At 46.8% G+C, this 27954-nt stretch overlaps 1 protein-coding gene across 1 annotated transcript in view; it reads right to left on the reverse strand.

Moving 5' to 3' along the window:
- Positions 1-27954, reverse strand: part of LOC131978685 (titin-like) — a 164923-nt gene that overhangs the window by 15956 nt on the left and 121013 nt on the right. Inside the window, 19 exon segments of the mRNA XM_059342397.1 lie at positions 61-351; positions 515-820; positions 911-1213; positions 1347-3413; positions 3506-3805; positions 3915-4199; positions 4349-4642; positions 4786-6549; positions 6647-6952; positions 7045-7347; positions 7608-7913; positions 8035-8322; positions 8411-8707; positions 8824-9126; positions 9237-9824; positions 10076-10372; positions 10493-11282; positions 11337-21118; positions 21185-27814. Of these exon segments, the coding sequence (XP_059198380.1) occupies positions 61-351; positions 515-820; positions 911-1213; positions 1347-3413; positions 3506-3805; positions 3915-4199; positions 4349-4642; positions 4786-6549; positions 6647-6952; positions 7045-7347; positions 7608-7913; positions 8035-8322; positions 8411-8707; positions 8824-9126; positions 9237-9824; positions 10076-10372; positions 10493-11282; positions 11337-21118; positions 21185-27814 (25500 nt within the window).

Raw genomic sequence — 27954 nt, forward strand, 5'->3', positions numbered from 1 at the left:
TGAAAAAAGTAATACTTCAAAGAATAAATGCTTTAAAAAAACCATAGCACTGTCACTTACCAAGCACTTTGACGTTGACCTCAGCAGTCTTAGTTCCGCTCACGTTCCTGACAGTGAGGATGTACTTTCCAGTGTCATCTCTGTCACAGAACTTAATAATAGCCATGGCCTTGGTGGGGGTGTACTGGAGGTGGTACTTTTCACACAACTCCAGATCCCTGTTGCCCTTTGCCCAAGAAGCCTTGGGGTCAGGTCTGCCTCCTACTGCAGCATCCAGAACCAGGTCTGACCCGGCTCTCACATTGACAGTTTCGGACAGGAGTTTGCTGTCAAGCAGGGCCTTCGGAGGCTCTGTTGAGTGGAAAAAGTAAACAAACTTACAACTTATTGATAAGATGGGTCTCCTTTACATCTAAACCACAAGGTGCTCACAACTACTTAGCAGGAAACATAAGGTCATATTTATATCATTGTCTGATTTATATTTATATATGATCACAGATGCTGATCTTACCGAAGTCGGTCTTGCACTGCACAGAGCCAGTGGACTCTGAGGGCATGCTGAAGACCTGGTTGGCATTCTTGGCAATGATTCTGAACTCGTACGGCTCTCCCTCTCCCAGGGCGGTAACAGTGAAGAAGGTGTCTGTCACATTGGTGTAGTTACACTTGAGCCAGCGGCCCTCACCGGTCAGAGTGTACGGCTTACGCTCGATGATGTAGCCCACGATAGGACTGCCGCCGTCATACAGTGGAGACGACCATTTAAGGGACACTGTGGTTCTTGTGACATTTGTGACTTCAGGCTTACTTGGTGGATCTAAAAAAAAAAGATCAGACATGTTGGAGCAATTGGGTCTTAACTAAAATGCTATTACATAGTGTTATCTCAAAGTATGTCGATACTCACCAACTGGGTTTTGAGCGACTGTTCCCTTGGAGGCCTCGCTGGCTTTGCTCAGTCCAGCACTGTTCATGGCATAAACCCTGAACTGGTACTCCAGGCCTTCCACCAGGCCTTCCATCCTGCTGTAGCACTCAAAGCAGGGGATCTTGTTCTCCCTCACCCACAGGATATTGTTTCTCTCCTTCTTCTCGATCCAGTAGCCTGTCACCTTGCTTCCGCCATCATTGTATGGCTCCTCCCACTTAAGGGTCATTGCGTTAGCAGTGACGTTTGACACTGAAGGCCTTGTTGGTGGGCCAGGAGGTGCTGTGAAAAAAAAGAGGTTTTGTTTTAATCACAGTCGACCAAATGCAAGCTGAATTCAACGGATCAACAATATAGCAAATTCTTAAAAATGTAGAGCTGTTTTATTATTTATATGTTAAAAAGTAGCACTTACTGAAAGGATGTTCTGCGACAATCGTCTCAGACTCAGTGGGCTTGCTGACACCAAACCGGTTCTCGGCTGAGACCCTGAATGTGTACTGCATGTACTTGGTCAAGTGACTGACGTCCAGAGATGTGCGCTTCACGCTGGAGTTGATCAGCTGCCAGGCAGTGGAGCCAGACTCGCGCTTCTCCACGATGTAGTTTGTGATTTGAGTGCCACCATCGTCCTCTGGCGGTTGCCAGCTAACGACGCAGGATTCAGAGGTGATGGATGAGATCTCAATTGGTGCACTTGGAGGACTGGGTCTACCTGTGACATTAACTTCAACAGTGAAGGTCTTGGTTCCTGCCACATTCTCTAGAGTCAGGAAGTATTTACCACCATCTCCTCTCATGGCCTCCTTGACTGAGATGCTGGCTCTGTCTTTAGTCACTTGGATGGTGACTCTGTCTGAGTTCTTCAGCCTCATCTCTTCCAGCTTCCAGCTGACCTTAGGAGCAGGTCTTCCACTGATGGGAACATCAATGGTGAAGGTCCTGCCAGAGTTGCATGTAATGAGCTGGTTGGTGATCTCACTGAGATCAGCAGCAGGTTCAATGTGAGGCTCTTTGACCAGTGCAGGAGCCAGAGTTTCCCTGGGCAAGCTGTAGCCAGATTCATTCTTGGCCTTCACACGGAAGTCGTACTCAGCACCCTTGTTGAGCTTTTCAACCACATATGTGAGATTTGTGGAGGTTCCAGCCACTACCCATTTGTCCCCACCCTTTGGTTTGGCCTCAATGACGTAACCCTGAATGCGGCTGCCACCGTCATGCTCTGGTTTCAGCCAGCCTAGTGACACGGAGCTGTCGGTGGTGTCCAGGATATCCATTCTCTTTGGAGCTGCTGGCTCTGCGGTGGCAATGACAGGCTCAGTCAGCTCGAAGGCCTCACCCACACCATGCTGGTTCTCGGCTGAGACCCTGAAGAAGTATGGCACTCCCTCGAGCAGGTCCTGGATCTTCAGGATATGCTGAGTGCACTTGCCACCAGACTGCTGCCAAGTGCGACGGCTAGCCTCGCGCCTCTCAACGATAAAGTGATGGATTCTTGCTCCACCGTCATTAAGAGGAGGCTCCCAGATAAGGGTGACCGTTCCTCTGGACACCTCCTTGAAGGCGACGGCTTGTGGAGGTCCAGGAGTGTCCATCACTTTAACAGTGAATGTGACGGCTTTGCTGCCACTCGAGTTCTCAAGGTTAACAGTGTATTTGCCCGTATCATTTCTCGAACAGTTTTCAATGCTTAAAGAACTGTAGCCGTCTGTGGTTGTGATCTCTGCCAAGGCGCCCAGCTCCCCTTCTTCCTTCACCCAGGTGGCCTTGGGAATTGGTTTTCCTCTGAAGTGAACAGCCAGGCACACTGAACCTTCACGCTTGACGATGTGAGTCTGCTTAAAGCTAGCATCAATATCCACCTGTGGTGGTGTGAGTCTGTCCACAGCCTGAGCAGGCTCTGGGATCTCCTGGTACTCACCTCTACCCACATGATTGACAGCTGCAACACGGAACTTGTACTCAGCTCCTGTCTGTAGACCGGTCACAGTGTAATTTGTTTCTGCCACCAGCTCTTCATTCACTCTCTTCCATTCAGTCTCATCTCCCTTGACCTTCTCGATAATGTAGCCCTGGACCTCCATGCCTCCGTCATCTGCAGGTCTGGACCATTCCAGGCTGATGGAGGTGTTGGTGGAGTCGGACACACAGACCACAGATGGAGCACAAGGAATATCCTTTGGCTCTGCGGCTTTGATAGCAAAAGAAATGTTGCTAGGAGCTCCAACACCAGCATCATTGACCGCCATTACACGGAACTCGTATTCCATATCCTCTGTCAGGTTGAGCACCTTGTGAGCACATTCAACGATGGGCTTCTTGGTAATCACCTTGTAGAAGCGGACAGTCTTCTTTTCTCGTTTCTCCAGCAGGTAATACTGAATAGGGTTTCCTCCATCAGATGTTGGAGCGCTCCAGGACAGGGTGATGCTCTCTCCTGTTGTCTCAGTAGCATCAGGGGTGCTTGGAGCATCAGGAGTAGCTGAAGAAAACAATTTTTGCATACATTACTGTACTGTTTGCAAGGCAAAATTTGTCTTCATCATTAATACTTCAAAAAGCCTTTTCACTTACTGTATTGCATCTTTGCAATGATGGGGCTAGACTCCACAGGTCTACCAACTCCAAACTTGTTAACAGCAGAGACCCTGAACTGGTACTCGTTGGTCTTGATGAGCTTGGTTGCATTGTAAGTGCACTCCATACATTCATCAGTCACCAAAGCCCAGGAGATCTTGGCAGTCTCGCGCTTCTCAATGATGTAATGTGAAATCTCTGAGCAGCCGTCATTCTCTGGTGGGTTCCAAGAGAGAGTGCACTTACCCTCTGAGATGTTTGTGAAAGTGATGGGTCCCACTGGCTCCCCTGGTGTGTCTGCATGGTGTAGATGTGTGAGATAGAAGTACAGGAACATAAATTAATAAATACAGCGGTTTAGACGAGTGCACTGTATTATAAAGAGAGAACTGTCAAAAGTGTGTACCTTGAACTTGAACAAGAATGTCTGCTTTTTTGCTTCCAGATCCGTTGGTAGCCTCCACAGTGTAGAGGCCACGGTGGGAACGGTCAGCGTCCCTGACAAACAAAGTGCTTGATCCAGCTACATTAATAATGTCCATCATCTTTTTGGTAACCTCAACACCGTCTCTGAACCAGACAACCTTGGGAACAGGGCGTCCATTGATGGCCGCCTTTAGCCTGATGTTGTCTCCCGCCTTGACTGTCAAACCCTCAAAGTACTCCGCACCAAACTCAATTATTGGAGCAGCTGGTTCAGAGGAAAAGGGATGCATTAGTACAATATGTAAATTTATTCAACATTGAATGAAAATGAAAACTGTGTTCGTCATCATTTAGTTACCGATATTACAATATCACAAGCTCCTTCTCTGCTCTCTGTTTTCTATTATTACTCACCGTTCTCACTTCTAACCACGATCATGCCGGAGGAGTTTGAGGGAGGGCTGACAACACCAATGGCATTTCTGGCAGTCACTCTGAACTCGTAGCGTTCATTTGTTGCCAACCCAGTCACAGTGTACAGACATTCATGTACATCAGTCAAGTTGGCCTTGAACCAGCGGCCTTTTCCTTGGCGTTTCTCAAGGCTGTAGCTGGTAATCTTGCTTCCACCATCACGTTTGGGTGCATCCCATTTCAATGTCACTGAGTCACTTGTCACATCAGTGTAGTCAGGCTGGCCAGGAGGATCTGAAAGACATTAGATGCATCTTTGAGCTTTCTTTCTAGTCAGATTTTAGAACAGTAATGACTTTGTTGAACTTATAATGGTTTCAATATGCTTTATGTTTGAAGTGAAACAAAATAATGTAATGGTCTGGATCTGAACTCACCAACAGGACTGACGGCCATGGTCGACTTGCTCTCATCACTCATTCGGCTGAAGCCAGCATCATTCTGGGTGTAGACTCTGAAGGAGTACTCGAGACCTTCAATCAGTTCCAAGATCCTGAAATCGGTTTCTTTGATCAGCACGGTGTTGACCTTTTGCCACATGATGCTGTTCTTCTCCTTCTTCTCCACGTGGTAGCCCTGGATAGGGGTACCACCGTCAAAGATGGGCTTCTCCCACTGGATGGTCATGCCATCGTTGGTGATATTGTATACGACAGGTTTGCCTGGTGGGCCTGGAGGTCTGAACTGGTGCTTAGCAATTACCGTCTGTGAGAGCAGAGGCTCGCTGACACCGTATCTGTTCTCAGCACACACTCTGAACTGGTACTGGAGACCCTTGATCAGGTTGAGGGCCTTAAACTGAGTATCCTCGACACAGGAGCAGGCCATCTTCCATTCGTTCTTGGCGGTGTCCCGCTTCTCTACAGTGTAGCAAGAGATGTCTCCACCACCATCATCAAGGGGTTCATCCCAGGAGATCATGATGCTCTCAGCTCTCACTTCATCCAGGCGGATGGGTCCGACAGGCTTTGATGGTGGTCCAAGTGTGATGACATGGATGTGGAAGGATCTTCTGTTGACCTTGTTGTCAAGCGTTAGGGTGTATTTACCCTCATTCTCCTTCTTCACATTTTTAATCATAAGTGTGGCTTTGTTTTCTGTCGTCTTGAAGCGGATTTGATCACTCTCCTTCTGAGGCAGGTTATCCTTCAGCCACAGAACAGAAGGTTTGGGTTTACCTTTGTATGGCAGCTCAATGTGCACATTGTGACCCAGACGAACCTTGATGCGGCCACCTGGGTACTCTGCGAGGCTTGCCTCAGGTGTGATAATGTAGTCAATGACCTTGATAGGCCCAGCCTCAACAAAGTCGCCCTGTCCCTTCTCATTCCTGGCAGCCACTCTGAAGAACACCTCTGAGTGCTCCTTGAGTTTCTTAACCTCAAACTCACACTGTCTGCTGGTTCCTCCCAATGACCATTCCTCACCCTTGAGCTTCTTTTCAACGACATAGTCAGAGATGATGCTGCCGCCATCGTAATCCGGCTTCAGCCACTGCAGAGTGATGGAGGTCTTTGACGAATCCTTCATAGAAATCTCCTTGACTGGTCCTGGAGTCTCTGTGGCCTTCACAGGCTCAAGTGTTTCACATGGATCACCAACACCATTCTCATTCTCTGCCAACACTCGGAAGAAGAAGGATGTCTTCTCTGAGAGGTCTTCAATTGTGTACGTTGTATCCATGCATTTGCTTGTCACTGAGGAGAAGGATCTCTTGGAGGAATCTCTCTTCTCCACAATGTAGTTTGTGATCTCTGCGCCACCATCCAGGAGTGGAGGCTCCCAGCAGAGAGTGACCTTTCCACGAGTCACTTCCTTCAGGACCAGGTTATTGCAGTGAGCTGGAGAATCCTGGACCTTCACGGACAGGGTCAGGGTCTTTGGCTGTCCAACACCATTCTCTATCTTCACTGTGTACTTTCCGGTGTCGAGCCTGGTCACTTCACGCATGACAAGGACTGTGGTAGTGTCTGAGTGGTGGAATTCATATTTGGGGTCACGATCGATGCATTCTTCTCCCTTGCTCCAGGAAGCAGTGGGAGCAGGTCTGCCCTTCAGAGGGACAGACAGCTCCACATCCTTGCCAGCCTTCACAATGTAATGACTTCTCATGGCCACATCAGAGTCGATCTGGGCCTCCTCTGTGAAAATAAGGAAAAATATTCAAGGTCACACAGGGACTGTCGTACATGAGCAACGTGATGATACATAATATTTTGATATAACATGATTATTTACCCAGGATATCCTTTGCTTGCACAGGCTCAGTCATCTCCAGAGGCACTCCACGGCCAGCACAGTTGACAGCAGAAACTCTGAAGAAGTAGCTGACGTCTGGCTTTAGGTCGTGAACGATGTATTCTGTCGTCTTGACCTCTCCCTTGGAGGTAATCTTAGACCATTCTGTCTCTCCTTCAACAAGCTTCTCAATCATGTAGCTGATGACCTCGCTGCCTCCGTCCCATTCTGGCTTAGACCAACCCAAAGTGATGGATGTCTTGGTGGAGTCCACAACCTTCAGCTTGCAAGGCTCATCTGGTGGATCTGTTAACAAAATTTAACAAATTTGTTTTGTGGGGTTATACATACATCTTTCTTATTTTTTGATGGAAATCTCTTAATGTCAGACAACTTACCAACTGGGTCAGCAGCCTTGTAGAAGTCTGATGCATCAGAGAACGGTCCTTCTCCAGCCTTGTTGATGGCACAGACGCGATACTGATACTCGTTTCCTTCTGTCAGATGGTAGACACTCTGTTTAATGCCAGTAACGGGGTCTTTGTAAACTCTGATCCAGCGCAAGCTTTTCTTGTCGCGTCTCTCCAGATAGTAGCCAGTCACGGTGCTACCTCCGTCTACACCTGGTTTGTCCCATTCAACCACCATAGTGGACTTGGTGATTGTATTCACCTCAGGAGTGTGAGGCTGCCCAGGAGTAACTACAGAAAGTCATAGAAAAGAAATGTGAAAACACAAGTAACAATCCTGATGAAGCATTGGTTTTCTTATTGCAATAAATCTTTATTGAGCCCCAGTTGAAAATATATAACAAAGGCAATAGATAAGTGCTGCAGAGTGATGTATTTAATAAATAAGCATAGTATTTGGTTTAAAAGTAAAGAAAAAAGGTAGAAAACTGATAATCAGCTTTGACTTATTTACATTAACAGTCATATTCACTCCACAGCTGTAAACTTACCAAAGGCATTCTTGGCGAGGACGGGCTCTGACACCAGAGGCTCTCCAACTCCATACTTATTAACAGCCATTACGCGGAACACATACTCATTTCCACGCATCAGCTTGGTGGCAGAGGCGTGTGTCTGCTCGTGCTTTTCTGAAATTGTCGTCCAGACTACTCGGCTGGTTTCACGCCTCTCCACAATGTAATGGGTCACCTTGGAACCTCCCTGGTCAGACTCGGGTACAGGATCCCAGCTGAAGATGATCCTGTCTTCCGTGACAGAGTTGAAGTTAATCATACCAGCTGGGGGTCCAGGTTTGTCTAGAGGAAGAGCATATGAACATTAATGAAGACTGTATTAGAAGAGAGCAAGTCGATTTAATTTGGGTTTAGTAATTCAGAATAATAAAAATGTAAGGGTGAGGCAGGAACTGCCAAATACCTAGGATTTCAATCCTGATGGTAGCAGATGCTGAGCCCAGAACATTCCTGATCTTGATCTTGTATGAGCCCGTGTCAAAGCGAGCTGCATCCTTAATCAGAACAGCAGAAGAGTCAGTTGTGCTTTCAATGGACAGGGTAGAGCTTTGTACCAGCTCATTTCCATTCTTGAGCCACTCGATGGTTGGCAGAGGGTTGGCGATGATTCCGACTCTAAGCTTAACTGAAGCTCCAGCCTTGTACTGAACCACATCCAGGTACTCTGGAGGAAGGTCAATGGCTGGGGCACCTGGGGGAGTATAAATATATCAGTATACGTTATGTATAAAGGTAAGGTAAACAAGACATGTAAACATGGACATAAATGAAATACGAACCACAAGCGTCAACACAGGTGACTGGGCCAGCAATGAGAGATGGGTTGCTGACAGACCCAACAGCATTCTTGGCGTACACTCTGAACTCATAGGACTCGTCCTGGTTCAGACCAGATATAGTGAAGCCCAGCTCAATGATGTTTGTGAAGTTGGCCTTCACCCATCTATTACTGGCAGGATCCCTCCTTTCCACACTGTAGCCGGTAATCTTGCTGCCACCATCATATGGAGGTCTCTGCCAGGCCAGGCTGACCGAGTTCTTGGTGACTTCCGTGATATGGACATTTGCTGGAGGCTCTGTAATATTAAAATAGGAAAGATTCAATTTTATCCAACAACAGACTCAATAAAAGTTGTTATTATGTACAGATATGGGTCCCTTTAAAACTGGAGATCAAAATAAAAACACTCACCGCAAGCATCAATAGCAAGCACCTCTTCAGACGTCTTACTCAACTTTCCAATACCGGCGGCATTTTCAGCTGCCACCTTGAATTCATAGATGAGTCCAGGACAGATGTTTGTGACTCGCCACTGGTTTCCTGGGATTGCTGTCTTATTGATCTTCTGCCAGAGGATGCTGCTCCTCTCCTTCATTTGGAGATGATATCCAAACACAGGGTTTCCACCATCAACAACTGGCTCATTCCAGCAAACCGTCAGGCTCTCTCTGGATACAAAGCTGAGCCATGGTGTGGATGGAGGTCCAGGGATGGCTTTGATGGACAATATTCATGTCAGTATTCAGAAAGGTCATCCATAAAAAGTATGGCAGAGAAAATAGATAATTTAAAGAGTAGGCAAATACACACACACTATAACTTACTGTATGGAAGCTTTATCATGACCGGCTTGCTGTCGATATGGTTGCTGAAACCGAGTCGGTTCTGAGCCTTGATTCTGAACTGATACTCTTCTCCCTTGGTGAGCTTAGTCACCTTAATGGAGCTTCTGGCAATGCTAGTGGACACCTCAGCCCAGGTAGGAGTGCTGGTTTCACGTTTCAGAACAATGTAGTTGGTAACAGGACTGCCACCGTCATACTCTGGAGGAGCCCATTTCAGACATACTGTGGTCTCTCCGACCTCTCCAGTTTCGACCGGACCAACAGGAGGTCCAGGTCTGTCCAGCACAACAAATATAATGAAGATCTTGGTGGTACCTCCCGCATTTGAGGCAGTGACTTCGTATTTACCAGCATCACTTGAAATGCTTTCAGTTAGGGTGATGACTAAACTGTCTGGAGTTACTTCTGCTAGCAGCCTCTTAGATCCCTTGATGACAACATTGTTCTTGGACATGGTCACCTTCGGCATGGGCCTGCCAGTGAGAGGAATCTCAAAGGTCAGGTCAGATCCTGCTTTCACATAAACTGTATTCTTGGGGTAGTTCTTCATGTCAAACTCTGGAGCCTCTGTTGAAAGAAAGAAGTCATCGATGTGATGAATGATTTCTTAAAACAAGTAGTCCCATCATTTCTCCTCAAATTCTGTGGCTTCTTTAAAAAGTATTAATAAATATAAAGTACAGCTTCATTGCATGGAATACAGCATTTCCTTATCATTACCACTGATAAAATAAAGTCCATCTGTAAATATGTTTTAAACTGTATACTTTATAAACAGCATCTTGTTTTCTAGTTACAATTAAAAAAAAAGATAATACCGTGTATTTCCTTGACAATAACAGGTACGATCATCTCCTTGGGTTCACTAAGTCCGGCGTGGTTCTCAGCACGCACTCTGAAGTAGTACTCGGCACATTCCCGCAGGTTCTTGATGGTGTGGTTCATGGTCCTTACAGTGGCACACTTCACCCACTTGGTCTGTCCCTTCTCCAGGGCATCAATAAGATAGCCTTTGACCCTGCTACCACCATCGTATTCTGGTCTTGTCCAGGCGATTGTGACGCTGTCCTTGGTAACATTTACAACTCCAAGTTTCATGGGTATACTTGGTACCTCTGTAAGACACAGCAGGTAATTTTATGAAGTGCATTTTGTCACATGGTAAAGATGTAAAAAAATAAACTAAAAATAACTTCACAGCTACCAAATTTAAGAAGTGTCGGTTAATAAGTTACCTGTAATCTTAGTTCCAGCCTTGGCCTCCTGAGGGACACCCACTCCTTGGTCATTTTCTCCAATAACTCTGAAGTAATACATGGCTCCCTCCTGTAAGTCTTCTATCTTGTAAGTCAGTGCACGGCAGTTGCTGGTCACAGACACCCAGGCCTTCTTGCTGGCCTCACGTTTTTCAACATGGTAGGCCTTGACTACCTCACCGCCATCATTCTCTGGAGCTTCCCAGGTGAGGGTTGCAGAATCCCTGGTAACTGCTGAAACTTTAACATTGACAGGAGGTCCAGGAGAGTCAAGAACCTTGACAACCATGGGCAGTGTTGCTGTTCCTAGTGGTGACTCAATTGTGACGCTGTACTCTCCAGAGTCATTTCTGGTTGCATTCTCCATGGTCAGTGAAGTGCTCGATTTTGTTGATTCAATGGTTCCTCTGACCTTAAGATCAACACCCTCCTTGGCCCATACCACTGATGGCACAGGCTTGCCCTTGAATGGCACATTGAGAGTAAATGCTGTGCCATGCTTGACAAGGAGTACTTTACGCATCTCAATGTCGACATCAAATGATGGTTCTGCAGTTCTATCCATTGCTGCAGCTGCATCTGAATATGGGCTACGTGCACTGCTGCCAATTTTATTTATTGCCTTGACACAGAATTCATATTCTGCATCTGTCTTAAGTCCAGCGATAGTGAACTCCAAGCTCTTAGTAAGAGGGATAGCTTCAACCCATCTAGCTAGTTCTTCAGGTGATTCAAATACCTCCTCTTCCTCCTCCTCCTCATATTCTTCCTCTTCTTCCTCAACCTCTGGCTTTGGTTTGTGGATGTAGTCTCTGTATTCAACACTATATCCAAGGACGGGAGCACCGCCATCATTTGTTGGAGGTTTCCAGACAATGGACACACTGTCCTTGTTTGAACTTATAATCTTTGGCTTTGTTGGACGAGAAGGAACAACCAGAGGATCTAATGCTCTGAATGTTGCAGATCGCTCACTCGGGGGGCTCATACCAGCAGCATTTTCCGCGTAGACTCTGAAGTCATACTCACAACTCTTACGTAGTTTGGTTACTACTGTGGTACATTCAACAACTGGATCCCTGTTCACACGGACCCAGCGCATACCTGTCTTTTCACGGCGCTCAATCACATATCCTGTGATGGGGCTGCCTCCATCACTGGCTGGCTTGCACCAAGTAAGGGTCATTGAATCTCCAGTTATGGCAGTGACGTCAACATTAGTTGGAGCGGTGGCAAAAGTGTATGGATCTGTAATCTTCACAGCCTCACTGTCAAGGGCCTCACCAAGTCCATGCTTGTTGACAGCCAGAACCCTGAATATATATTCATTGCCCTTAATCAGTCCTGTTACCTTCAGGTATGTCTTTGTGACATCTCCCTTCACCACTGTCCACGCCAAGCGGCTAGTCTCACGCTTTTGAACAACGTAATGTGTGATGTCAGCACCACCGATCTCCTGAGGAGCACCCCATGACAGAGTGCAATACTCACATGTGAGACCTGTGATCTGCAGAGGTCCTGCTGCGGGTCCTGGCTTATCTAGAATCACACAGTTTACTGGCATGGTAACTGTTCCACCAATATTCTGTAGAGTCAGGACATACTGTCCAGAATCTCTTCTGATGCAGTCCTTCACAATGACAGAAGTACTGGTTTCTGTTGAAACAATCTGAATTCTGGCCCTCAGTTCAATTTCTTTGCCGTCCTTGGTCCAGGAAACGACAGGGGCAGGGCGTCCAGCGAGATCAGCATTAATCTTCAGAGTTTCTCCTGCTTTCACATGCACTGTCTCTCTGAACTTGACATCCATCATAATGCGTGGTGGATCCACATCATCCTTGACAGTGATGGGGCCGGTGTTGTAAGATGGATGACTGAACAATCCAGCTGCATTCTTAGCAATTATACGGAAGTCATACTGGCTGTTCTCTGAAAGGCCTGTTGCTTCATAGTGGGTCTCAGGTACATTAGTGAAGTTGCACCTTGTCCAGCGTCCTTCAGGGAGGTCTCTGCGTTCAATGGTGTAGCCAGAAACCTTGGCTCCACCATCATACTCTGGTTTTTCCCAAGATAAGGAGACAGATGTCCTGGTGATAGCAGTGACGACAGGTGTGCCTGGAGGATCACATGGATCTCTGGCTGCTACAGCTTCACAGGCCTTGCTGCATTTACCAATACCAGCAATATTTTCAGCATAGATGCGGTATTCATACATCATACCCTCTTCAACTCCATTGACTTTGTATTGTGTGTCTTTGATCATTCCTCTGTTCATCTTTGTCCAAAGAATGCTGGAGCGCTCCTTCCTCTCCAGATGGTAGCCCACCACAGGACTACCACCATCATTGACTGGCTCGTTCCACGTTACCAGCATGAAAGACTTGGTGGCCAGCTTCACTATGGGCGTGGAAGGAGGTCCTGGTTGTTTGAAGGTATACTGAGCAGTGATTCCAGGTGAATCCAGATATGGACTCTTGCCATAACGGTTGACTGCATAGATGCGGAATTGGTACTCTGATCCATGGGTCAGGCGGCCAGCCTTGAACGATGTTCGAGCAACATTACTTGCTACCATCTGCCATTCTTGTGTGTTTGTGTCCCTCTTCTCCACAATGTAGTTACTAATGGAGCAGCCACCATCATAATCTGGTGGAGACCACGACAGAGTGATGCTGTCTGATGTCACGGAGTCAACCTTTACACCTTTAGGTGCACCTGGTTTATCAAGGACAACAACTCCAATATCTGATGTGACAGTTCCTGCTGTGTTTGCCAGAGTAATCTCATACTTGCCAACATGTTCTCTGTTAGCCTCTTTGATGATAATTTTGGATGAAGTTGGAGTGTTCAACAGAGTCACTGATGATGTTTGCTTCAAAGGAAGGCCATCCTTCTTCCAGGATACAACAGGCTTCGGCCTGCCTCTTACTGGTATCTCAACAGTAAGGTCACCTCCAGCCTTCACACTGTATGTGTTAAACAGTAAGTTGATGGATGGTTCAATTTCAACATCCTTTGCAACCACAGGCAAGCCAAGATCCTTTGGCTCGCTCTTGCCCTTCTCATTGATTGCAACAACTCTGAATAAATAGGCTTCATTAGGAGTGAGATTAGGAATAGTTGCTTCAGGCACCTTCACTGTGCATGCTGTGCCCCATTTATCTCCACTCTTAGGTTTAAATTCTACATTGTAGCACATTACTTTGCTTCCACCATCATGAGCAGGTTTTTCCCATGCCAGTGTCACACTGGTCTTTGTTAAATCCACAAGGCTAACCTTGCCTGGTGGCATTGGTACCTCAGACACTTTGATTTCTTTGGTTTCAACCATCTGTCCTTGGCCATATGTATTAACAGCACATACTCTAAAGTAGAAAGTGCCACCCTCAGGCAGCTCTTCAATTTTGAAAGAGTTGGTCAGGCAGTTGCTGGTAACAGTCGTATAGGCCTTTCTGACAGACTCCCTCTTCTCTACAATATAGTTTGTGATTTTAGCACCACCATCAGTGAGTGGTGTATCCCAGCCGAGAGTCACTGAATCCTTCTTCAGCTCCTTCACAGAGAAGTTTTGGGGTGCACTTGGTGTATCCAAAATTCTTACTGCAACAATTGCAGATTTTGAACCACTGCTGTTCTCCAGTGTTAGTGAGTATTTACCACTGTCAAAGCGATTCACATTGTCAATGACAAGCATGGTGTATGAACTGGTGGTGTCAATTGCAGCACGGTCTGTGAGAGTACCCTCAACCTTCTCCCACTTCACTGCAGGTTCAGGCCTTCCCCTGATTGTGACAAACAGACGCAGAGTTCCACAAGCACGGACGGATACCACCTTTCTAAGATCAGCATCCAGCTCGATCTCTGGTGCCTCTACCCTGTCAGAAGTGACCACAGTGCTGTGGACATTAGCAGCCTCCCCCACTCCCTCAGAGTTAATAGCGCAGACTCTGAACTGGTACTCTCCACCCTCCTTCAGGTCTTTGATAGTGAGTTTAGTGGTTTGAATGCCACTGGGTGGAGTGCACATGGTCCATTCTTTTTCAACTGGTGCCTCTACTGCTGGTGCTACTTCTGCCTCCTCTGTTGATTCAGGCACTGGTGTGTACTCCCTCATGTCAACAATGTAGCCCTTTACATAGGCGCCACCATCGAAGTCAGGTTTACCCCAGGACAGAGACACAGAAGACTTTGTGTAGTCTGTCACCTTAGGATGGTGTGGAGGTCCGGGTGGTGTTAGGGCATCACATGCTCTGTAGAATAGGGACAATTCACTAAGGTCTCCCATTCCAGCCTCATTCTCAGCAGATACACGGTACTCATAGAAGTGGTCGGTCATCAGACCTGTGACCTTGAAGTGGGTGTCAGTGAGCTTTTGTCGGTTGCATTTTGTCCACCTTACACTGTCTTTGTCACGTTTTTCAAGGTGGTAGTTTTCAATGTCAGCTCCACCAATCAGTTCTGGAGCACTCCAAGACAGTACCATAGAGTCCTTTGTGATCTGACTTGCTTCTGGAGTTCCAGGAGCACTAGGTGGCTTGTAAGGATTGCGTGCAATGATGGGTTCACTCTCAAGGAAATCACCAAGACCATATTTATTTACTGCTCTGACTCTGAAAATATATTCATCTCCAGGGAGCAGATTTGTTACTTTATGGTACAAACCCTTGATATCTGATGCAGCCACTGTCCAGGACAACCTGCTAGTCTCTCTCTTCTCCAAGACATAGTGAGTGATACTAGCCCCACCATCCAGAGTTGGTTCAGACCAGGCAAGGATGCACCTGTCAGCCATAACTCCTGTCGTTTTTATAGGTCCAGTGGGTGGACCTGGTTTATCAAGGACTTTGACAGTGATAGGGAAGGTTTTTACACCACCCAGATTCTTGAGGACAAGGTCATAGTGGCCACCGTCAAGCTTGGTTACATCCTTGATGGTCATAGCTGCACGTTTCTGTGTAGTTCTTACTTCAATGCGCAGGGCTTTGTCCATTTCCTTGCCCTCTTTTTGCCAGACAACGTCAGGGATTGGTTTTCCATGGATGTCTGCATCGAGATGCAAGCTTTCTCCAGCATTGACAACGATGACATCCTTGTATTTGGGATCCATTGAGGCCCTTGGTGGTTCAATTTCATCAGTAGCAGTAATGGGTCCAGAGCTGTCAGATGGTTCACTGAAGACTCCAGCGGCATTTCTTGCAATAACTCTGAATTCATATTGTTCATTCTCTGTCAAGCCAGTGACGATATACTCCGTCTCAACTATATTAGTGAAATTAGCTCTAACCCAGCGCTTATCAGCAGAGGAAAGATCTTTCCTTTCCACAATATAACCATTTACTTTGCTGCCACCATCATACTCAGGCTTGGTCCACTGAATCTTGATCAGGGTCTTAGAAATAGAGATAGCTTCAGGAGCACCAGGAGGATCGCATGGGTCACGGGCAACAAAGGACTCTGATGCTTTGCTGCATCTGCCAACACCAACAATATTTTCAGCATACACTCTGAATTCGTATCCAATACCTTCCTCAAGATTGCAGATCTTGAACTGAGTATCAGTGATAAGGGTCTTGTTCAGTTTGTTCCACATTATGCTGCTTCTCTCCTTGCTTTCCAGGTGGTACCCAATAACTGTACTTCCACCATCATTGACTGGTTCATTCCATTCAATGATCATCATTTCCTTGGTTGCAGATTTGACATGTGGTGTTCCTGGGGGTCCTGGTGGCTTGTATGGATATTGAACAACAATGGACTTGGAGTCCAGGGATGCACCCTTTCCATATCTGTTTTCAGCTATGATTCTGAACTGATATTCTGCACCAGTCTTCAGCTTGGTGACCTTGAAGGCTGTTCTGGCTAGCTGTGTAGTGACTGGCTGCCATGTTGTGGTGGTGGTGTCTCTCTTTTCCACTATATAGTTCTTTACCTGGCATCCACCCATGTACTGTGGGGGCTCCCAGGAGAGATGGACGAATGTGTTGCTCACTTCAACAACCTTGATTGGGCCTGTTGGTGGACCAGGCTTGTCAAGGATAATGACAGACACATCCTCAGTGATCGTGCCGGCACTATTGGTTGCTGTAATGGAATACTTTCCAAAGTCATCCTTGCATGCCTCAGTAATTTGAATTCCAGTTGTTGTTGGAGTGCTTATCACATTAACTCTGGATGTCACCTTTAATGGCTGACCATCCCTGGTCCATGCAACTTTAGGTTTGGGTCTACCAAGCACAGGGAACTCCAACTTCAAGTCTTTTCCAGCCAATACGCTGTATGTATTGAATTGCATCTTAATGCTTGGTTCGATGGTCATGTCACTAGCAGTAACAGGTGCAGCAAGTGCCTTTGGCTCACTCTTTCCCTTCTCATTATAAGCAATAATACGGAATAGGTATTCTGCTCCTGCTGTGAGGCCTTTGACAGTGCCATCGCATGTCTTTGTATTTGTTGCAACTCCCCACTTATCTGTACCTTTGGGTTGCATCTCAATTAAGTAACCACCGATTCTACTGCCGCCATCATGCTCGGGTTTCTCCCAAGCCAGTGATGCACTGACCTTGGTGACATCAGTGAGGAAGACTTTTCCAACAGGCAGTGGCACCTCGGAGGCCTTGGAAGCCACCTTTGTTTCAACTGCCTGGCCGATTCCATAGTCATTCTCAGCCGTGACTCTGAAGTAGTACATAGCACCTTCAATCAAGTTCTCAACTTTATATGTTGTCCTGGAGCATTTTGTGGACACATTTGCATAGGCCTTCCTGGTTGATTCACGTTTGTCAATAACATAGTTCTTGATCTTGGAACCTCCATCAATCAGTGGGGCATCCCATACAAGAGTAACAGAGTCCTTTTTGACTTCTTTAACCACAAGATTCTGTGGGGCACTGGGTGTATCCAGAACTTTAACAGAAACAACCTCAGACACAGACCCGCTGCTGTTGGTCAGGGTCAGGGCGTATTTTCCTGAGTCACTCCTGTCACATGAATCAATGGACAGCTGTGTGAAGTTGAGGGCTTTCTCAACCACCGCTTTTTCAGTGATGGCTCCCTCATCTTTAGTCCACTTGATCTCAGGTGTTGGCCTGCCCTTGAATGGAATATGAATTCTAACAGATGCACCAGCCTTCACAATGATGCCCTTCCTCAGCTCAGAGTCGAGGTGGATCTGTGGTGGGTCCACCCTTTCTTCTGGTTTAGCTGTTCCAGAGAGTGCTGCTGGCTCACCAACTCCCAGTTTGTTCAGAGCACACACCTGGATCTTGTACTCCTGACCCTCAGTAAGTTTGGTTATTTCATATTTGTTGACACGGAGGCCAGTGGGGGGAGTAACCATGGTCCATTCCTCCGCCTCAGCCTTACAGACTTCAACAACATATCCTTGAATGGTGCTGCCACCGTCAGACAGAGGCTTACCCCAGGACACTGTAATAGAACTCTTTGTGGAGTCAATAACATTAACGTATGCTGGGGCACCAGGTTTGTACTTGGGATCACAGGCCTTGTAGTATGAACTTGGAAGACTTGGCTCTCCTGCTCCAACTACATTCTCAGCAGAAACTCTGAATTCATATTCATGGTTGGTGGTTAGGCCTGTAACTCGGAAGGAGAGATCAGTGACTTTCTGTCTGTTGCATCTGGTCCATTTGATTCCATTTCTGTCCCTCTTTTCAATGATGTAACTGGTAATCTCAGTGCCACCCTCAGTCTCAGGGGCTGACCAAGTAATGGTCATGCCATCATGAGCAATGTTGGAAACTTCCTCGATATGAGGTGTACCTGGAGGAATAAATGGAGTCTTCATGATTACTCCACTGGACACCAGCGACTCACTGACACCATAACTGTTAACTGCCATGACACGGAACATATACTCGTTGCCTTCCAGTAATTTGGTGACTTTGTAGCATGTGTTTGTACAGCTGTTAGAAACAACAGTCCAAGCTAGACGGCTGGTCTCTCTCCTTTCGATTAAGTAGTGTTTAATAGGACTACCTCCATCATGTAGAGGAGCACGCCACACCAGTGTGCATCGATCTTCAGCTACTCCAGTGACGTGGAGGGGTCCTTCACATTGGCTAGGCCTGTCCAGGACCACTACCTTGAATGGAACGGTTTCACTACCAGCCTCATTTTTCAGCTGGAGTGTGTAAATTCCACCATCAATTCTAACACAGTCCTTAATGACAATCATTGCATGGTTTTCTGTATTTTTTACCTCTAGTCTGAGTGTATTCTCAATTAGTTTTTCATCCCTGAACCACTGAATTGTAGGGAGCGGCTTGCCAGTGACATCAGCATCCAGCTTGAAGGTCTCTCCAGCATTGATGATAATTGTTTTGGTGAACGCAGGGTCAATGGAGAATTTGGGTGCCTCCAACTTATCACTTGCAATGACTGGTCCGCTGTTGTAGGATGGCTTGCTGATGGTGCCGACAGCATTTTTAGCAATGACTCTAAAGTCATATTGTGCGTTCTCAGTCAGACCAGTCACAGTGAACTGTGTCTCAATCACATTAGTGAAGTTTGCCCTTACCCATCTGCCCTCTGGCAAATCACGCTTCTCCACAGTGTAGCCAGTTATATTACTGCCACCATCATACTCTGGTTTAGTCCACTGGATGACAATGGTATCTTTGGTCACATGGATGGCCTCTGGTGTGCCAGGAGGATCACATGGGTCACGGGCAACACAGCCCTCTGAGATCTTACTAGACCTGCCAATGCCAACTATATTTTCAGCATAAACCCTGTATTCATACTCAATACCCTCCTCCAAGGGGTGACTCTTGAAGCAAGGTTCGTGAAGAATTGTTTTGTTGATCTTAACCCAAAGAATACTGTTCCTCTCTTTCCTTTCAAGATGGTAACCAAGGACAGGGCTGCCTCCGTCTGAAACAGGCTCGTGCCACTCAACAACCTGGTGGTCTCTAGAGAGAGAAGAGATGAATGGAGTGCCTGGTGGGCCTGGCTCTCTGTATGGGTACTGAGCAACCACAGCAGATGAATCCAGACCATGGCTCTTGCCGTAGCGGTTCTGAGCAATGATCCTGAACTGGTATTCAGCTCCAGTCTTCAATCTAGGCACTTTGATGGTCGTTCTGGCATAGCTGATGCTGACATTTTCCCATGTTGTTGTGGTAGTATCTCTTTTCTGTACAACATAGTTTGAAATCTGGCAGCCACCGTTATGCTTTGGTGGATCCCATGAAAGAGTGACACTCTGTGTTGTGATTTCGTCAAACCTCACAGGGCCAGATGGAGGGCCGGGCTTGTCAAGTACAATGATCTCAACCGTTGTATCCTTCTTTCCAGCTGAGTTATTGGCATTTATGCTGTACATGCCACCATCATCACCTGCTGCCTCCTTAATGCTTAGTGTTGTATGTGTTGGTGAACTTTGAATGTTGACTCTGGTAGTGAACTTCAGAGGAGCTCCATCTTTACTCCAGGAAACGGTTGGTTTAGGTCGTCCAAAGATGGGAATGTCAACATGCAGGTCTTTGCCCACATTGACACTGTAGCTGCTGAAGGCTGGTCGAATATCTGGCTCAAAGACCAAGTCCTTGGTCATTACTGGACCAGCAAGGACTTTGGGGTCACTCTTTCCCTTATCATTAATTGCTGTAACTCTGAAAAGATACTCCTCTCCAGGGTTCAGTTTGGAAACAGTAGCATCCATTGTCTTAAATGTGTTAACACCATTCCACTTCTCCTGGCCCTTAAGCTGCACCTCAAGTAGGTACTGAATGACTCTGCTACCACCGTCATACTCAGGCTTCTCCCAGGCCAAAGAGATGCTTGTCTTGGTTTGATCTGTAACGCTCAAGTTCTTTGGAGACTGGGGCACCTCTGAGACCTTAAGAGGATCAAGAGTTGCGGCAGGCAGGCCAACACCATGTTCGTTCTCAGCAAGGACTCGGAAGTAGTAACTACAGCCCTCCTGGAGTGGCTCAATCTTGTATGAAAGAGCATGGCAATTTGTTTTAACAGCTGCATATGTTTTGCGGGTGCTTTCTCTCTTTTCAATTACATAGTTTTTGATCTTGGACCCACCATCCAACAGAGGTGGTTCCCATGCCAGTGTCACTGACTGGTTTGTAATTTCTTTTACTTTCAAGTTAACAGGAGCGCTAGGTGTGTCAAGTACACGGACTACAACAAATGCAGATTTGGTTCCACTGGAGTTCTCTGCAGTGATGGTATATTTTCCACTGTCATTCCTGCTCATCTTGTCAATTACAAGGGATGTGTAACTGCTGGTCACCTCGACCTGAGCTGTCTCTTTGAGTGCAGCTTCATCCTTGTCCCACTTGATGGAAGGTGTGGGCCTTCCTTTGATGGGAATAAACAATCTAAGGGAAGCTCCGGCTTTAATGGTCACAATCTTTCTCAGTTCTGGGTCAATGTCAAGGTCTGGCTCTTCTGCCCTGTCCTGGGTAACAACAGCTCCAGAGACATCAGCATGCTCACCAACTCCGACTTTGTTAATAGCACATACTCTGAACTTGTATGCTTGGTTTTCCTTCAGGTTTGCAACTTCAAACTTGGTCTTCTTGACACCTGTTGGTGGTGTGCACATAGTCCATTGTTCAGCAGGGGCCTCTGTGGCAGTCGCTTCTGCTTCTGCAGCTGGGGCTTCAGCTGGCACTGCTGGCTCTGTGGTAGGACAGCACTCAACAACATATCCCTGAATCTCGCAGCCTCCATCACAGGCAGGCTTGCCCCATGACAGGAATACTGATGTTTTAGTTGTGTCAGTTACTCTTGGATTGTGTGGTGGACCTGGACTGAAGGTGGGATCAAGAGCTTTGAAGTATACAGTTGGGGAGCTTGGCTCACCAACACCTACAGCATTTTCAGCTGCAACTCTGAATTCGTAACTATGGCTTTCCAAGAGTCCAGTGATCTTGAACTTCAAGTCAGTGACTGTTGTCCTGTTGCATCTGGTCCATCTTACACCTTCTTTGTCATGTTTCTCAATTATGTATCCAGTGATAGGACTGCCTCCATCTTCAGAAGGAGCCTCCCAGGTGAGTATCATTGAATCCTTTTTAATATCTGAAACTTCTAGGCTCTTAGGTGAGTCAGGGATCTCAAAAGGATCTTTCATTGTGACAGCAGCAGACTCAAGAGGTGCACCCACTCCGAACTGGTTGACAGCATAGACTCTGAAGATGTACTCATTTCCTTCCAGGAGCTTAGTAACCTTCAAACAAATCTTCTCCACATGTGAGTCAACAACAGTCCAGACAAGCCTGCTAGTCTCTCTCCTCTTAACAATGTAGTGAGAGATCTTGCTGCCACCATCTACAAGGGGTGCTTTCCATGCAAGGCAGCATCGGTCTTTGGCCACTCCTGTAAAAACAAGAGGTCCCTGTGGTTCTCCAGGTTTATCAAGAACAACAACATTGACCTGTACAGACTTTTCTCCTCCTGGATTTTTCAGCAGCAAAGTGTATTGGCCTCCATCAGAAAGTTTAGCTTCCTTGATGGATATAAAAGCTTTGATAGGAGTATTCTTAATTTCCCTATGAATAGTGTTTCCCAGTTCCTGCTCTCCCTTCATCCAGTGGATTGAGGGCAGTGGTTTGCCGTGAACATCTGCATCAATCTTAAAGCTGTCTCCAGCATTAACCACAATAGTCTTTGTGAACTCAGGGTCGATGCTGAGGCGTGGGGGTTCAATCTCATCTCTGGCAGTGATAGGACCGGTGCTGTAAGAAGGCATGCTGAATACACCAGCAGCATTTCTGGCAATGACACGGAACTCATACTGGTTGTCCTGCACAAGTCCAGTTGCAACATATTCTGTCTCAATGACGTTGGTGAAGTTAGCCTTTAGCCAGCGACCTTCAGGAAGCTCCTTCTTCTCCACGATGTAGCCTGTTACCTTTGCACCGCCATCATATTCGGGCTTGGTCCAAACAATAGTCACAGAGTCCTTAGTGATCTTTGTTGCCTCTGGGGTGCCGGGGGGATCACAAGGATCTCTGGCAATATGTCCCTCAGACACTTTGCTTACTTTACCTACTCCGACAATGTTTACAGCATAAACTCTATATTCATACTCCATTCCTGGTTCCAGTCCAGTGGTCTTGAAGGTTTGGTCAGTAATAAGAGACTTGTTGAGTTTTACCCACAGGATGCTGTTTCTCTCTTTGCGTTCAAGATGGTAGCCCAAGATAGTGCTTCCACCGTCATTCACAGGTTCATTCCAGGCCACCACCATGCTGTCTTTGGTATAGGCTGCAATATTTGGTGTTCCCGGGGGCCCAGGAAGTTTGTATGGGTATTGAGCCACAATGCACTCTGAAAGAAGAGTCGGACCTTTTCCATATCTGTTTTCTGCTGTGATTCTAAACTGATACTCAGAGCCAGTCTTCAACCTGCCTGCCTTGATTTTGGTCCTTGCAAGGTTGGGAGAGACTACCATCCAGGTAGTTGTGGATGTGTCTCTCTTTTCCACAATGTAGTGTTTGACTGTGCAACCACCCTCATATTCTGGTGGGTTCCAGGAGACGGTAACACTGTCAGAAGTGACCTCCTCCACCTTAACTGGACCGCCTGGCTGACCAGGTTTGTCTAGTACAACAACGCGAATGTCTGCTGTTGTCTCTCCTGCTGTGTTGCTGAAGATAATATGATACTGTCCAACATCATCTTTAGTAGCCTCTTTGATGTTGAGGTTCAGCATTGTGTCAGTTGCACCATAGTTTACTCTGGTAGTTCTCTTCAGAGGTTGACCATCTTTTTCCCAGGAGACAGCTGCTTTGGGACGTGCAACATATGGAACGTCTATTGCCAGGTCTTCTCCTGCCAACACGCTGAACGTGTTAAACAACATTTTGACAGTAGGTGCAATCACAAGGTCTTTGACGATCACAGGCACACCAATTTGGCGTGGGTCACTTGTCCCCTTCTCATTTCTTGCTGCTACACGGAACATGTATTCTTCACCAGCATTGAGTCCACTAATAGTAGCTTCTGTTTCCTTTACAATCACAGACTGGCTCCACTTATCAACACCCTTGGGCTGGATCTCAACAACATAACAGCCCACTCTGCTGCCGCCATCATGCTCTGGCTTCTCCCAGGTCAGGGTGACACTGTTCTTGGTAACATCCTTAAGAGTGATTTTGCCAGGTGGCTGTGGCTTCTCAGAAACTTTAACTGATTCACCAGTCTCAATAGGCAGGCCAATGCCATATTCATTCTCAGCCAAAACTCTGAAGTAATAATTGCATCCTTCCAAGAGCTGGTCGATCGTGAAGGTGTTTTGATGGCAGTTAGCATTGACTGTGGCATATGCTTTACGTGTGGACTCGCGTTTTTCAACAACGTAGTTCTTAATCTTAACTCCTCCATCATTCACTGGTGGATCCCAAGTCAGAGTGACAGCTTCATTTGTTACAGCAGTAATCTTGAGATTCTGTGGGGCACTCGGTGTGTCGAGTACCCTGACTTGGACTGTCACTGTCTTGGAGCCAGAGCTGTTTTCAACTGTAAGATTATACTTTCCACTGTCAAATCTGTTGACATTTTCAACGACGAGTGATGTATACGATGATGTGCTGTCAATGGTTGCCCTCTCAACACGCTCACCATCTCCTTTGGTCCATTTAGCCTGAGGAGCTGGTCTGCCTCTGATAGGTACAAACAGTCTGAGTGAGCAGCAAGCTCTAAGGCTCACAACCTTGCGGAGCTCGGCATCCACATCAATTTCAGGTGGGAGGAGCCTGTCCTCTGCCTTGGAATTGCCAGGTACAGATGCTGCCTCTCCGATTCCTTCACTGTTAAGAGCAGAGATGTTAATCTTATACTCCTGGTTCTCCTTCAGGTTAACAATGGTGAATGAAGTGGCGAGGAGTCCTCCTTTGGGTGTCACAATGGACCATTCCTCATCTTCCTCTTTTTCTAATGGGATACAGGTCTCCACAATGTAGCCAGTGATGTCAGAGCCGCCATCATATACAGGTTTGTTCCAGGCAACTGTAATTGAGGACTTGGTGGTGTCCAAGACTCTGGGGTTGCATGGGGCCCCTGGCATGTACAGTGCATCAGTGGCCTTGTAGAATGGACTTGAGAGACTTGGTGGACTCACTCCAGCAGCATTTTCAGCTGTTATTCTGAATTTATATTCATGACCAACAAGTAGGCCAGTTGTCTTAAACTGTAGATCTTTAACCTTCCTCTTGTTGCATTTGACCCAGCGGAGGCCGACTCTGTCTTTCCTTTCTACATTGTAATGGGAGATGGGAGTTCCACCGTCGCTCTTAGGTGCTTGCCACATAACAAACATTGAATCTTTAGTGATAGCTGTCACCTCAGGAGTTCCTGGAGCATCTGGAACCACATATGGGTTGTCTGCAATAGTGGGCTCTGAATCAAGAGACTCGCCAACTCCATATTTGTTGACTGCCATGACTCTGAAAATGTATTCATTTCCTTCGAGCAGCTTGGTTACCTTGTGCTGTGTAACTTGCAAGTCTGAAACCACATTGGTCCAAACTAGCCTGCTTGACTCGCGCTTCTCAATCGTGTATCCTTCAATCTTGGCACCTCCATCATCTGCAGGTGGAGCCCAGGTGAGAATACAGTTTTCAGCTGTGACTTCGGACACTTCAAGAGGTCCAACTGGGGGTCCAGGTCTATCAAGTACTTTCACATTAAAGATATGCTTCGCGAATCCACCGGCATTAGTGGCAGTCAAAACAAATTCTCCTCCATCTGCTCTGACAGAGTCCTTGTTGGTCAGAGTGGTCTCCAGTTCTGTGAACCGTACTTCCAGTTTCATTGTGTTCTCAACCTCCTTTCCATTCTTGGTCCAAACCATAGATGGGGTTGGTTGACCAGCAATGTCAGCATCAAGCTTGAAGGACTCTCCTGCTTTCAGTAGAACAACATCCTTAAAGATGGCATCAACCATAATGCGTGGCTCAACGATATCATCTTTGCAAATGATTGGGTCTGAGGGCTCAGAGGGCACACTCACAGCTCCTGCTGAGTTTCTGGCCATAACACGGAACTCATAAGAGGCGTCTTGAGTCAGTCCGCTGACAGTGAATGTGGTCTCAGTGATGTTGGTGAAGTTGGCTCTCATCCAGCGGCCAGCAGGAAGCTCTCTCTTCTCCACTGTATAGCCAGTGAGTTTGAAACCACCGTCGTACTCTGGCTTTTCCCACTGAATGGTGATGACATTCTTGTTGACAAATATTGGCACTGGCTGGCCTGGTGGGTCTACAGGGTCCAAGGCCAGTATTGGTTCTGAGGCCTTGCTGGGCTTACCGATTCCAGCCATGTTTTCAGCCATGACACGGAACTCATAGGCGATTCCATCTTCAAGCCCAGTGGTTTTAAACATGTTTCCTTTCACAAGACTCTTGCTAATCTTAGTCCACATGATGCTGCTTCTTTCTTTCCTCTCAACATGATAACCAATGACTTCATTTCCACCGTCTACCACAGGCTCATTCCAGCCAATTGTGATTGAGTCCTTAGTGAACGCAACAACACCAGGAGTACCGGGAGGTCCGGGGACTTTGAATGGATAGGCAGCCACCACTGACTCTGAAGTGATGGGAGGTCCAACACCATACCTGTTCTTGGCTTTCACTCTGAACTGGTACTCTGATCCAGTATTTAAGCGGATGGCTTTGAACATGGTACGGATGACAGTGGAAGACAGCTCTGTCCATGTCTGGGAAGTGGTGTCTCTAATCTCAACCACGTAATTGTTGATTGGAACGCCCCCGTCATTCTCAGGAGTGCCCCATGCAAAGACGCAATAGGTACGAGTTATCTCCACAATACTAACCGGTCCCTTGGGTGGCCCGGGTACATCGTGCACTTTGACGATGATATTATCTGTAACAGAACCAACGATGTTCTTTCCTGTCATGGTGTATGTGCCGCTGTCAGCTCTGGTGCATTCACTGATGCTGAGGATAGCAGTAGCAGCAGTAGTTTCCACGTTGATTTTCTGCGTGACCTTTAGGGCTGCGCCATCCTTTTGCCAGCTGATAGTAGGTCTGGGACGTCCCATAACTGGAATTTCAACCTTGATATCATCTCCAGCCTTGGCGATAATAGTCTTCTGACATACACCGCGGAGGTCGAACTCAGGAAGAGAAGTAGAATCCCTGACAACAATGGGTTTGCTCTCACGTGGAGCACTTCTACCTGACTGGTTGACAGCCATCACACGGAAAATGTACTCCTCAGTCTCATTGAGATTCTTCACTGTGAAGTCCATGTTCTTGATGGTTGTTACATGTGCCCACTGATCGGTTCCCTTCTTCTGGGCCTCAAGGACATATCCTGAAATTCTGCTTCCGCCATCATGCTTGGGTTTTGTCCAAGCCAGGCTCACAGAGGTCTTAGTAATATCAGTAGGAATAATACTCTCTGGAGGAGTTGGTGCCTGTGAAGCACGAATTGGATCACCAGTTTCAACTGCCTCACCAATGCCATACTCATTCTCCGCAGATACTCTGAAGTAGTACTCACAGCCTTCACCTAGGTCAGCAATCCTGACTGATGTGGTCGGGCATTTTGTGATAGCAGTGGCAAAAGCCTTGCGAGTAGATTCTCTCTTCTCGATGATGTAGTTTGTAATCTTGGCTCCACCATCAATAAGAGGCATCTCCCATTGAAGAGTAATGCTTTCCTTGTCAATTTTCACTGGTTTTAGGTTTAGTGGAGGTCCAGGTGAATCCAGAACTCTAACATGAATATCCGCAGTCTTCTTTCCAGATCCATTTTCAAGAGTAAGCTCATATTTACCTGCATCGATCCTTGAACTCTCAGGGATGATCAACATTGTAAATGACTCAGTGCTGTCAATGACTGCACGTGGAACAGGACCACCCTCCTTCGTCCAGGTCACAGTAGGCGTAGGACGTCCCTTGATTGGCACAAAGAGGCGAACGGAGCAGCCAGCCCTGACAACAAGGGTTCTTCTCAACTCCAGATCCAGCTCAAATTCAGGTTCGGTCGGCCGCTCCACAATCTCAATCAGATCCTTCGTTTCTGCAGGTTCACCTGCTCCCTTAGCATTCACAGCGCTAATTCTGAAGTGGTATTTTGCACCAGTTTCCAGATCGGGAACAACAAACTCTGTGATCCTAAGCAGAGATGATGGGGTATCCTTAACCCATTCTTCTGTTCCTTCCTTCTTGTGTTCAATCACATATCCAGTGACTTCAAGTCCACCATTATCAAGAGGTTTTCCCCAGTTCAGAGTGGCAGCAGTGTTGGTTGTGTCTGTGACTCTTGGATTGATCGGAGGTCCGGGCACATCTACCGGACAAAAAATAAGTGGTTAATATCTTTTAAAACAAAACATAGCATCCTTTTAAAACTGTCTTAACAGAAGAAATTATTTATTATTGGATTTGGGAGGTCTGTTTGCTTTTCACAGCTGAAACACTTGTTTTTTA

Source organism: Centropristis striata, chromosome 10 (genome assembly GCF_030273125.1).
Source record: "Centropristis striata isolate RG_2023a ecotype Rhode Island chromosome 10, C.striata_1.0, whole genome shotgun sequence".
In the NCBI taxonomy this organism is placed as follows: Eukaryota; Metazoa; Chordata; class Actinopteri; order Perciformes; family Serranidae; genus Centropristis; species Centropristis striata.